The sequence below is a fragment of the Apodemus sylvaticus genome, chromosome 6 (assembly GCF_947179515.1).
Source record: "Apodemus sylvaticus chromosome 6, mApoSyl1.1, whole genome shotgun sequence".
NCBI classification, from domain to species: domain Eukaryota; kingdom Metazoa; phylum Chordata; class Mammalia; order Rodentia; family Muridae; genus Apodemus; species Apodemus sylvaticus.
Genome location: NC_067477.1, coordinates 38,185,578 through 38,197,253, shown reverse-complemented (window position 1 = coordinate 38,197,253; position 11,676 = coordinate 38,185,578). Strand labels below are relative to the sequence as shown.

Genomic DNA, 11,676 nt, shown 5'->3' with positions numbered 1-11,676 from the left:
ACAGCCAAATGTGGGTTAGACACAACTGTTTTTATAAAAATACGCATACTCCCTGTCAAAACCTAAGGGGTTAGGCTTTGCCAGTCTAGTAATAAATAACAACCCAGAACAGTGAGCCCCAATAAAAACATCGAAACAGCGGAGGCTTGAGTGTGCACTGCACCCTTCCTCCTCGTCTTTAACATCTGGCACATGAGAAGAAAGAGGTCAGGTGACTGAGGCAGTTAAATATAGGCAATCCCTTTAGACATCGTGAGCACAGGGCTTCTGTGCCAGGGGTGGGGGTGGGGCGGCAGAAGGGCGGTGGGTATGTACCTTAGCTTTGAGGGGACTGCTGAAGGCTTGGAGGACAGTCGTGAGGGCAAGAGACCTCAGAAATGGTCCAGAACACAGGCGCGGTCAGTGTCATGCCCTTCTCTGAATGGACGCTGGGAGACAGGCAGGGTGACGCGGTATAGGGATGCTATTGTCAAACAGGGAGCTCTGACTAAAAAGAACAACAAAAGCCAAGCCCAGTATGTTCATATGAGAAAGCACCAGTAAGGACGCGCCTGTGCCAGCCTCCTGCCATGCGTGCACCTATGCTTTGAAATAGTTCAGTTTCCACACGTGCACACGGAGCCTGGGCCCCTCTAAAACAGTGTCTAGTGAGATCCTGACTAAAGGTACCATCCTGACTTCTGGTTGTTTTTTTTTTTTTTTTCTGGCTATATTCATTCGGTCTCTGTGAACCTAGAAAAGTAGACTTGCTGTTTTTCATTAAGATTTCTAAGGATTAGTTGGTACCACTGCACGGAGGAGTCGCATGTGGCTGAAGATTTCTGATATCACCTGTCCACCAAGGGGCCTGAGCCAAATATGGTTTAAATAGAAAAGAACCTTGGGAAACCTAAGTGGCACTTTGGGGCTAAGCTGTGAAGGCACTCGTTATGTAAGTGATTTAGAGGAGATCCTAAACTTGTTGTCCTCCTGCTTCTAGAGGGGACCAGACTTTTGTAATCTCAGGACTTCAGAGTTTCTAGAAGCCGACGAAGGAAACTAACAGGGGAACTGAAGGTTAAAGTAACTGTTCAGGTACCTAGGGGGACATTTTTGTTACTTCCATATGAAGTAACAGCTCTCATAGAACCACACTAATGCATAAATGAATGTAAGAAATACCTCCTAGTTTGTAGCTTAAAACCAAAACTTCATCTCTATTTCCAGTTCCCCATGGGCTGTAGGCTTTCCTAAAGAATGGCGAACAAATCCTCTTTAGTTCTTCACTAACATGCTAAACAGCCAGACATATGGACACTTAGATTTTCTTCTGTACAACTTAAGTGATGATATCAGAAAAATAACTTTAGGCCCCTAAAAAACTGGAAAGCGAAGGGGACTCTAGAACATTCATACCCTTCAGTAATTCCATGCCAAATATGGTTTCTTCAAGCCAGAATCCAGGCTGATAACCAAAACTAGAATCCTGGCCTCTTGCCAACTCCCTCTAGCATTTGAAAGTACAGAAAGGGCAGGAGTGAAACCTGCCTTTGATCTCACCCACATCTGCTAGCTTCCTGTGACTGACAACACTCCTGCCTTCCCAACCCTGTCAGTTTCTGTCATTCCTGCAGCCAAGAGCCTCAAGGTAAGGGACCCCAGGGCCTTGGAACTGGGGGAGGGTTTGGGGATGCCAAGAAGGTGCCTTATTTTGGGAGAAATGCACTTGGACCTCTGGAAAGCAAGAGGTCCCTGGTCCCTGAGCATGTTAGAAATTAAATATTAAGAAATAAATAAATAGTTCCCAAATGACAACACGTCAAGGAATGAAGACTCCTGTCTATCTCGTCAGGAGACATCCCCCTCCCAGGGAAGGATCTGGAAATCTCCAGCATGCAGTATTGGAGGGTGTGTGTGTGTGTGAATATCAACATTGAGTGGGGTGCAGTGGGATTAGCTGGCAGCTACTGAGAACACGGCAGGCAAGAAGAAAGCTGGCACCAAAGGCCAGGCCAGGCCCTGCCAGGCCCTGCGTGGGGTTCCTTTAGCAGCCTCGGGGACCCAAAGGTATAAAATGCTAGTCACGGGACTGTCAAAGGATCCCTCGGGGCTAGCTCTGCATCTTCTGGCCTCTCAACAGTGCCCCTCCGTGTCGTAGGCTGAGGGCAGGGTATGAACGCTAAACTTCTGAGAAAACTTTTACAGCCCCAGACGGGCTGCTAACAAGCAGCAAAGGAGTTGAAATAGCCCTCCGAGATTCGCCTAAGGAAGTGGTGACCTTAAGGCGGGATCGTTAGAGTGACTGCACAAGGACAGCACAGGCCTTAAGGCCACCACTCTCTAAGGAGTCCCCTTTGGGGGGCTTAGGCAAAGGTCTGCACGGCCTTCCAGGTCCTCTGGGAAGGAGGACTAATGCTGCCATGGGGTGAGCTTGTGCTTGGCTTGCCACAGTGGCTTACTAAGGACCTGGGATGAAAGAGGCACAGATGCTACAGCAGAGATCAGAGAAGCAGCCGCATTCCCCACTCCGAGGGGCCTGGCCTCTCAAGGCTCCAGGAAAGCACAACAACTCGGGGCAAACCAGATACTGAGAGAACTGGATCCTGCAGCCCTTAACACTGTCCTTGGCCTTTGTAAATCAAAGAGCCTGTTTATTTTTCATTATCGGATTTGTTTTGCAGAGCAAAGTCCAAGTGACCCTCTCCTGGCTCCTTCTGGAGGTTTCAGGTTCAGGGTGCTGGGGAGCACGGCAGGAAGATCCAGCGGGGCCTCAGCCCTTCTCCCCTTCGCCGCTCTCTTCTCTCAGCGCCTGCTGATGAGCGGCGGCTGCTGCAGCCTCCTTCTCCTTCAGCCTCTGAGCTGCGGCCTTCTTCTCCTGCTCTGCGTGACTCTTCATGTGAGCACTGCGGCTCTTCACCTTATAAAACACCCTGCAGCAGCAGGAAGGGCTCGGGTGAGAGTGCTACCCCTTCACTCTCCTCCTCCCCAGACCCCAGCCTGTCCACCAAGCATCTACCCTTGCCCCGCCCACTCGCGAGGTTGCGCTCCGCCCCCTCAAGACAGGCCTTCCCCGTGACGTCATTAACGTCGGAGCCCCGCCCCCAGCACCTTCTAAAACCTCAGCTTGTCCTGCCCCATCATTAATAGGTTCCTGTGAAGACAGGGAAGGGATTTCTTACCTGCCACACTTTTTACAAGGGAAAGTGTTCTCCTGGTTTTGGGTTTTATTAAATGCCTCGGGTTTTTTCTTCTTCTCTGTGAAAGGCAGTGCCCTTCGAGACTTCCCCGGCCCTTCCCTTGGCTTCTCCGAGGTCTGAACACCCGCAGACCCCGGGGCATTGGGTTCATGGCTCCGGAGAATGAGGACTTCATTGGCCTGGAGACAATCAACACACAGGGTGGGTTTTAGAGGCAAGTGTGGAGTCACAATTCTGGCATTTCAAGAAACAGAGGGCCCTAAAAAGTTACACATTCCTGCCAAATGGTCAGGGACAGGGCCCCTTGGCTGCTTCCAGGAGGCCACTGCAGCCGGCTCTATCACAAAGTGGCTGACACAGTAATTCTGTGCCACACCCTGGCAGTTACAGGCATTAATACTTCTGACTTTGTGTTCACAGAGTTTTTTTTATCTTTTTTTCTTTTTTTCTTTTTTGACATTTAGTCCAATCATATCTTCATGCCAGAGAGACATGCGTTCACATGATGTGCCAGGTGGTAGGAAGACAGCTCCTCCAACAGGAGCCCTGTCTCCAGAAAGTTCCTCGTGTAATGAAAGGGACAGATATGACGGTCACTTGCTGAGGAAGTACTAGGAGGTCACCCCTCAACGTGTCCACAAAGACAGCAGGCCTAGACAGCAGACACTGCACAGCTCCCGGCAGGATGGGAGCCAGGCTCAGAGGAGGCAAGCAGCTGTGTGTGGCTGGCAGGTGATCTGCAGGTAGCGTGTGCAAGCACAATTCCCCTGTCTGTCTTCTGACAGGGAAGCTAAAAGGAGATGCCTTGCTTAGTCTGCGAAGGAGACGGAGCACAAAGGCCTTGAGCGGAGTCAAGGGACCCTGATTTCCCCCGCCCGCGGAGTGGGAGTTAGTGCTGTGCAGTTACTATGAGGGATGGGTGAGCCTGCGGACGCGAGGTACTCGGCAGAGAGCATAATGGGCAGAGGCTCAGCCCTACTGCAGACATTCTTGTCAGACACCCGTTCTAGGAGAGCCCCGAGTGAGGCACAGCTTAGGAGCACTTTCCCCATGCCACACAACTACAACTACAACGACCACTACTGGGCTTTCCCGAGGCCTTTTTCCTCTGAATCTCAGACACGGAAACACACGTGCATGGATGTGTATATATACATACATATAATATGTACGTGTATACATGTGTATATCCATATAATTACATACAAATACAGTTTTTGTAATGAAAAATGAATTGCTGTCTGAATCAGGCTGCCCACAAGCTACATCACCTTCAACCCTGTTTGCTTAGCTGTAAAATGAGATTCACATAGTCTTACCACATGGGGTTGAGACTAAGTAAGGAGCCTAAAGTTCCGGGTCTCTAACCATGAGGGCTGCCATGGTCTTGCTGTCCTCCCATCCACACCCCAGGCCTCACTCGGCCTTCCTGCCCTGCCCTTGGGGTGGAGGAGACTTACCGCCTCATTGGCCTGTAGTGTCTGTGTAGCTTTGACAGCGGCGGCCCGCCGGCTGCGCTCTCGCCCCTCCTCCTGCTCTCCCTTCTCCTGGGGGTCTGGCACCCCCTCCTCGCCCTCCTTCCCGGGATCTTTCACTTCCCTCTTGGGCTCCAGCCTCTCTTCACTTGGGGACTCTCTTCTGGGAGGAGGCACCCTTGGGAACTTCTGAGAAGTCTATGGGGGACAAGAATGAACCCAGTCATTCCAGGGTGCAGATTCTGACCCAGCCAAGGCTCTGGAGCACCTGCTGGGTCTGCAGCCCTGTCTTGGCCCAGTCCAGCCTCCTGTACTGGGACTCTGTCATAAGTTACAGCTTTCGTATGGCCAGTTGGCCCGGAAAGAGGATGACAGTCTTGACCCTGGGTGCCCTCAGGGTGAGACTGAGCCAGGGGCATGGAAGAAGCTTGGCAGGACCCACAAACCACCTGGCCTCCTGGATAGATGCCCAGGATCTTCTGAGCACCCTTTGGACAGCGTGACCTCGTGTGCCAGGCAGGAGCTCTGAGCTCCAATGTAACTGTGTACGATACTTTCTGTCTTTACTCCCCGTCTACAATACGGGACCAAACTACTCTCTCGTCTCAAAGCAGAATGCCACGAAGTCTTGACTTGTAACCTAGGGACAATGAATGTCAAGAGGATTCATGGGCGCAAAATTAAATCCCAGTGTCTTTCAAAGACCAAGTCAGGGTTGGTGTTAATGTGCCTCTTCCCTAGACTTGATAATCTGTCTAAAAGAGAAGCCAGCCCTGTCTCAGCATCCTGGCAGGCAACTGCAGCGGGTAGCTGGCATTTAGTAACAGTGTTTGGTTTACATGTGTACTTATTTTTCCCAGTACCTTCTATTTCTAGGCAACAATACTGGTTTCTATTTATGATTGTAATATAAAGCTTCCCTTCTGAGAAAAAAAAATAAGCTGACTCAAAAAAAAAAAACATTAAAGTTGTGTGGGACGTGAGAGAAACAGTCATTATGGTGTGTGTTAACGCACAGACAAAGCAGAAATCACAAAGGTGGTACAAGAAAAGCTGGAGCTCAGACGTGGCCTTAGTGGTCGGCTCGGAGAGCGCAGTAAGACCAAGCCGTGCCGCTGTCTCTCCAGTGTTCTACATGAGCACAGTCACTGGACAGTCTATACCAGAGAGCTCCAAAGGGCCAAGGCCTGGGCCACCAACTCCCGGGAGCTGTCAGGGGCCCGCTTTCCTCCGTCAACCCTGTATAAACTCCAGGAGCGTCCTGGCCACAAGTGTTACCCAGAGTGAGGCAGCAGAGCCGGGGAAGGACTCACCTTAACATCCACCTCAACTTCCTCTTGGCCTGATTTCTCGTCCCCAGTATCCAGGTCGCCGAAGGTGAGCGTCCCATTGCGGCCAATTTTCACCTGTTTCTTGTAGGTGTAGTAGAACTCCACACACTGGGCCACGGTCTTTGTCTGGATCTGAATTAAAGCCAGAATAGGTCAAGGGAGCAGATGGGGCTCACCTTTCTCATCTCTTCATGTTCCCTTTAGCCTTAGGCAAAAAAAAAACCCTAACCCCAATTCTCAATGCCTGCTCCACAACGAATCCCTGACCAATGCACTTAACGAAGACTTCTGCACCATTTCAGTGAAGGACCTGAATTGCTGGGTAGATTAGACTGTGGACTGCATATTAGAGGGTCGTGACCTATGAGAGGCCAGGTACAAGAGGCTGCACTGGGCCAGCGGGGGCTCAGGAGCCCTGGCTGGGTCAGAATCTGGACGTTAGCAGTGTAACTGAAGTCACTCGCATCCCTCCAACTCGGAAGTTCACCTGGCTCCTCCCAGTGGCCCCAGGAAAGGGGGCTCATCACCCTAATTTCTCCTTTTCAGTGTAAGCATTAAGTGAAGTGATGTCTGACCACAGGCTAGCTCCAAGGGCCTCTCAATGCATGCCAATGATTAGGGAAGTTTTGTTTTTTTGTTTTTTGGGTGGTTTTTTTTTTTTTTTTTTTTTTGGTTTTTCAAGACAGGATTTCTCTGTGTAGCCCTGGCTGTCCTGGAACTCACTCTGTAGACCAGGCTGGCCTCAAACTCAGAAATTGCCTGCCTCTGCCTCCCAAGTGCTGGGATTAAAGGCGTGCGCCACCACTGCCCGGCTGGGGATGTTTTATTTGAAGACAATCCTCTGGCCCTGTGCTAGGCACTGAACATATGGTCTGCACATGGCTAGGAAAATGTTCTATAAATAAATAGTACTTCCAATCCTCCACGCCCTCTTTTAAAAATTTGAGACAGAGGCTCACTAAGTTGTCTAGGCTGACCTTGAACTTGCTTTAGCAGCCCATGCTGGCTTTGAACTTGTAATCTTCCTACCTTACCCACCTCCCTCCCCAAATAACTACGATTACAGGCCAATACATCCAGACTCAGTTATGGCTTACTTTAAATTATTTGGTGAAACAGAATGGGGGTTAGAGGAGATAGCTCTATGTGTTTTGTGGGTCTGTGTTTAGATGCAGACAGAGAAATAGGAAAAAAAAAAGGAAAAACTGGTAAACCTCAGTGCGGCATTAATTAATGGATGGTCGTGGAAATACTCTTCTCCGTTTTCTAGACATTTGAAAATTTCAAAGAATCTGGGCATCTTCCACATCCAAAGCCAGCCCCGATCAGCAGTGCAACCCCCTTCCCACCCCATCAGTCAGGGGAACAGATCCACTCCTCCCCAATGCTGGCATCCAGCTCCCCAGTTCAGACGCTAATGGACCAGGGTTGGGTTTAGGCAACACACTCCCATATAAGGACTGTTTTCTCCTGCCTCCCCTAATTTGCCTGATAGGTTCAGCATGTCTACACTGCTTAAAATCCTGAGAGCTCAGAAGTCAGTGGAGGATCCTCGGTGCAGCTGTCTCTGAAGCCAGTGACCTGACCACAGTGAGAGGGCCCAGACCAGGCACACTTGACAAGCACCCCCCCATCTGGCCGCCTGTGGAGTGACCACAGGACCCCCTCACTCGCCCCCACTCACCAGCTTCTGCACCAGGAAGAAATCTTTCTTATAGATGGCAATACCCTTGTTGAACAGCTTCCTCTCAGCCATCTTCCACTGGTCAGAGCCTGGAAGGCAAAGAGGGTGCTGGGGTGTGAGTCAGGCGGGAACACACGCATCCACACCATGAGGCGAGAGCCCACCCACATCCCCTTGGGTTACGCACTACCAGCTTTCTGAGGCCTCACTCTCCTTGCAAGTCAGGCTGAATGCACACCAGAACCTATCTTGACAGGCATGAGAAAGACTAAATGCTGTAAGGTGGGAATCACCTTTTGGGGCTCTGCCTGGTACAGGCAAAAGGGAATCCAACAGAGGCTCGGCACAGTGGCTCCTGGGATCCCATGACTACATCAACGCCTCGCTTACAGTATAGCATCCAGAATAAGTAACGGCAGTTTCCAGGAACCTGACATCAGATACCTACGCACTCCCTAGGTTTGACCTTTGGCCTTTGAACCTGTGACTAGGACTTTTTTTTTTCCACCTCATTGCTTCCCCTCAAGGGCATGGGGAGCCCCAAGACAGAGATCTGGCTTTGATATTAGTTTCCTCACTCTGACTGTTGGCTCACTGCCTGTCCCAACTCTCATTCAGGACTGTGTCTCAGCACCAAGCAGGGCCCCGTGGATGCCGGAGAGCCTTGAGGCTCTGGGCCTCGTGACCACCCCAGTCAGGCCCACCTGTGTAGTGATACGTTGCCAGTGGGTGATTGTGGGGCCGCAGGGGCTTCTTCAGTAGCAGCTTACTCAGTGCCTCCTGGAGGGGAAGAAAGGGCAGTTGGGAAGCTGGGAAGAGTCGGAGTGACCTGAGTACCTCTACCTCAGGCTTGGGAACACATTGAGGGTCTCACTGTTGCCTGGCCTAACTGCTGAGAGACAGGGCATGTGGGAGTGTGGTGAAAACCATAGGGAGTGGGCTGTTGAAGAGCCGCTGTAGGAGAACTTCAAGGACCCCACAGCCGTCAGAGCAAGTGGCTTGGAAAGAGAAGGCCTGGGTGACAATCCTCTCTGAGAGGGGAATCTACTGATCTAGAACCAGGGCCTGGACTCAACACTAGAGCCTCTGCACACCCAGCCAGGCTCTGAGACTAGAGTTCCCTGAGGCCAAACTCTAAAAGCCTCTGCCTTGCTCAGACTCCCCGTAGCTCCCTCAAATCACCACGCCAGGTCATTCCCATACTGAGGAGGCCAAGGCAGACAGTCATGATTTGGGGACTGGGGGGTGGGGAGGACTAGGAGTAAAAGAAACACACACACACACACACACACATACACACACACACGCATACTAAAACATATGCAAAAGAGCAAATATAATTAAAATTAATAAAAATTTATACCATCAAGCCTGGTTCTGGCAGCAGGTAGGGAGAAACGTGTGCTTGCTTTCTTAAAGGAGCCCTCACCCCCTGAATTTAACAAGGGTTTCTTACCAGGATGTCTCCCCTGGACTCATGCAGATAGTGCAGGGCCAGTTCCTGGTTGGTGCCGGCCCCAGGGAAAATGCTGGAACAGGCAGCTGTCAGGAGGTCATCCACTAGACTCACCAGAAGCATTGGGAGAACAGGAAATCAAGTTAGGGCTGGCTCCTGCCGGACCCAGCTCGCCCACCCACCCATCATGCCTTGCTCCCCGGAGGTCTCTCCTTACCTTGTCTCTGCTTCTCCCAGCTGCTCTCCAGATGTTCCCATGGCTGCCACACCAAGTCAGCCTTGTGAGGGTCTAAAGCTGCCAACGCTCGGTCTCTCATCATGGGGATTTCTGCTTGGAACCGGGTACCAACGTTGATTCGTCTGCAGGGGTGGAAGGGCAGAGAGTGAGGCTTCACTTTGTGGGGGACAAAGAACCTGACTTTTCCCCTAGGATGGGAAGAAAACGGAGCAGCTGGCAGATGCGGAATGCAGTAAAGCCATAGCTGGGTGTAGGGATGTGGCTTCTGGAGACAGTGAGGACAGCCTGGCACAGGCATGACCAGAAAGGCCAGGCCTCACATCTGACAGATAAGGAGAGACTCTTGAACCCTCCCACCCAGCTCTCCCCCTTGACAAATTCAAGCCAACTTGTTTGTTCCTTCCCTTTCCTCTCTCTGCAACTTCCACACAAAAGCTGGCAGAAGACAAGAGAGCCCAGGACAGACTACAGAAGCCCAGAGAGACTGACTGGCCCTATGAAGCCCCCCCAGAACCCTCCCCTTGCTCCAGAGCTAATGTGCCATGCATTAGGCCCACCCGGGCACCCCACACTCCACAGACCTAGGGCAGGGCTGCACTTACGGTTCAATGCTCACAGGGGTGGCCTCTCCCATCACAGAGAGGACGGGCGGGGTGACTTCGGAACTATCTATGGGCAAAGAGCAAATTGGTAAATGGCCCCTTCCTCCCCCTTCAGGAAAACACCCCCGTCCTAGTCGGCTGTCCTGCATGCAAGAGTCACAGTGGTGACTCACTGAGTACACTTTGTCCTTGCTTTGCAACCTGATGACTGTGCAACTCCAGCCCTGTATTAAACCTCAGTTTTCACATCTGTAAAAGGGGTTATTTCTTTCGGTCTCCTGGGGTAATGAGACTTCGGAGTTAAATGAGAGCCTGGCACTCCACAGCCATCAGCCATCACGGTTAGCACGACCACCAAGCTCAGCTCCGGCCTCCAGGTGCTTCCTCTCCGCACACGCCTCAGTAGAGAACTAGGTTTTACTTTTGCTTTATTCTATCAAAGAGGCTGGAAGGAAGCATATCAGGGAGATGGTAAAGGTCTCTTTATAATTATCTTTTCATCTTCTCTCTGGATTTTTTTTTTTTGCCTCATTTTTCTCCAACTTAATCTTAAAGCCAGACTGGATGAAGACACTCCCTTAATCAAAACAAAACAACACACAAAACCTCTGTTGCTGTCCCCTGCAACGTGAGACAAAGTTGGCCCCCCTTGGCTGTTTCCAGCAGTCCCCCCGTGTCTGTACCTCCCAGCCCACGGCCCAGGCTCTCACCCCTGCCTCATGGCCCTCGCTCCACCACCCCCAGCTCAGCCCCACCCCAAGGCAGCAGTGCCTGCCCCTCCCACTCTGCAGTTGAGCTCAGCTCTGGCTCCACCCTCTCCAAATTCTTTCCTTATCTATCCAGGCTTCCTCAGGTTAGAAGCTCGGTGCCTCATTCACTGCCTGCTGGTTCCACACAGCTAGGAACCTGTCAGCTTTTGTCTCTCAAGCTTTCTTGTCAATTCCCTAAAGATCGTGCCCTGTATCCGGGAGGTGGCAGCGCACACCTTTGATCCCAGCACTTGGAGGCAGAGGCAGGCAGATTTCTGAGTTCGAGGCCAGCCTGGTCTACAGAGTGAGTTCCAGGACAGCCAGGGCTACACAGAGAAACCCTGTCTCGAAAAAAACCAAAAACCAAAAACAAAAACAAAAAAAAAAAAAAAAAAAGAAAGAAAAAAAGATCCCGCGATTCCGCCCTGTACTTCTTTAGACCAGCTAATGGTTCCCATATATTCTTGGAGCCTGCAGAGGATCCAGTTGAGGTTTTACACACAATGCTCAGCAAACACTTGTTGGGCACACTGACTGACATATTGTTGACTCTTGTCAGAAATTTCCAGCTCAAACCAAGCCCGAGAGAGAAACTTCCCAGGTAAGCAATAATCTGGGCTTGCCAGCACAGGGCAATTTCCATCCACAGACACCAGGGGGCACCAGAGAACTACACAGCGGGAGATATCTGGGGTCAGAGGTTAACTGGGAGAAGACTGCACCCAAGCCACTCCACTGTATGGGATCAGGTGATCCCACTTTCCAAAAGAAAAGAACCCCTTCGTAAAATGGGCATTTTTAAGCCTCACAACAGCAGGACCTGTTCTTGACCAAAATGTCTCAACATACTCAGGAGACCAAGTCATCCACATACTATGAACAATGCTAATGTAAACTGATCCCCACCACAGCCTGAGGAGGGAGCTATTAGATTGAATCACAAGGAACTGCTGTTTGTGGATCAG

The 11,676-nt window shown here is 51.0% G+C and overlaps 1 protein-coding gene across 3 annotated transcripts in view; it reads right to left on the bottom strand.

The window, feature by feature from the left end:
- Positions 1-684: 684 nt before the first annotated feature.
- Mideas (mitotic deacetylase associated SANT domain protein) overlaps positions 685-11,676 on the bottom strand; it is a 69,852-nt gene continuing 58,860 nt past the window's right edge. For 2 of the 3 annotated variants that reach the window (XM_052185418.1, XM_052185417.1), the window contains exons 5-13: positions 9,963-10,029; positions 9,340-9,482; positions 9,123-9,226; positions 8,371-8,446; positions 7,667-7,755; positions 5,965-6,114; positions 4,637-4,849; positions 3,159-3,355; positions 685-2,909 (exon numbers count right to left, since the gene is read on the bottom strand). In XM_052185418.1, coding sequence (XP_052041378.1) covers positions 2,750-2,909; positions 3,159-3,355; positions 4,637-4,849; positions 5,965-6,114; positions 7,667-7,755; positions 8,371-8,446; positions 9,123-9,226; positions 9,340-9,482; positions 9,963-10,029 — 1,199 coding nt within the window. In that variant the 3' untranslated portion in view covers positions 685-2,749. The remainder of the gene's footprint in view (positions 2,910-3,158; positions 3,356-4,636; positions 4,850-5,964; positions 6,115-7,666; positions 7,756-8,370; positions 8,447-9,122; positions 9,227-9,339; positions 9,483-9,962; positions 10,030-11,676) is intronic. The other variant, XM_052185419.1, reaches the window with a different exon arrangement.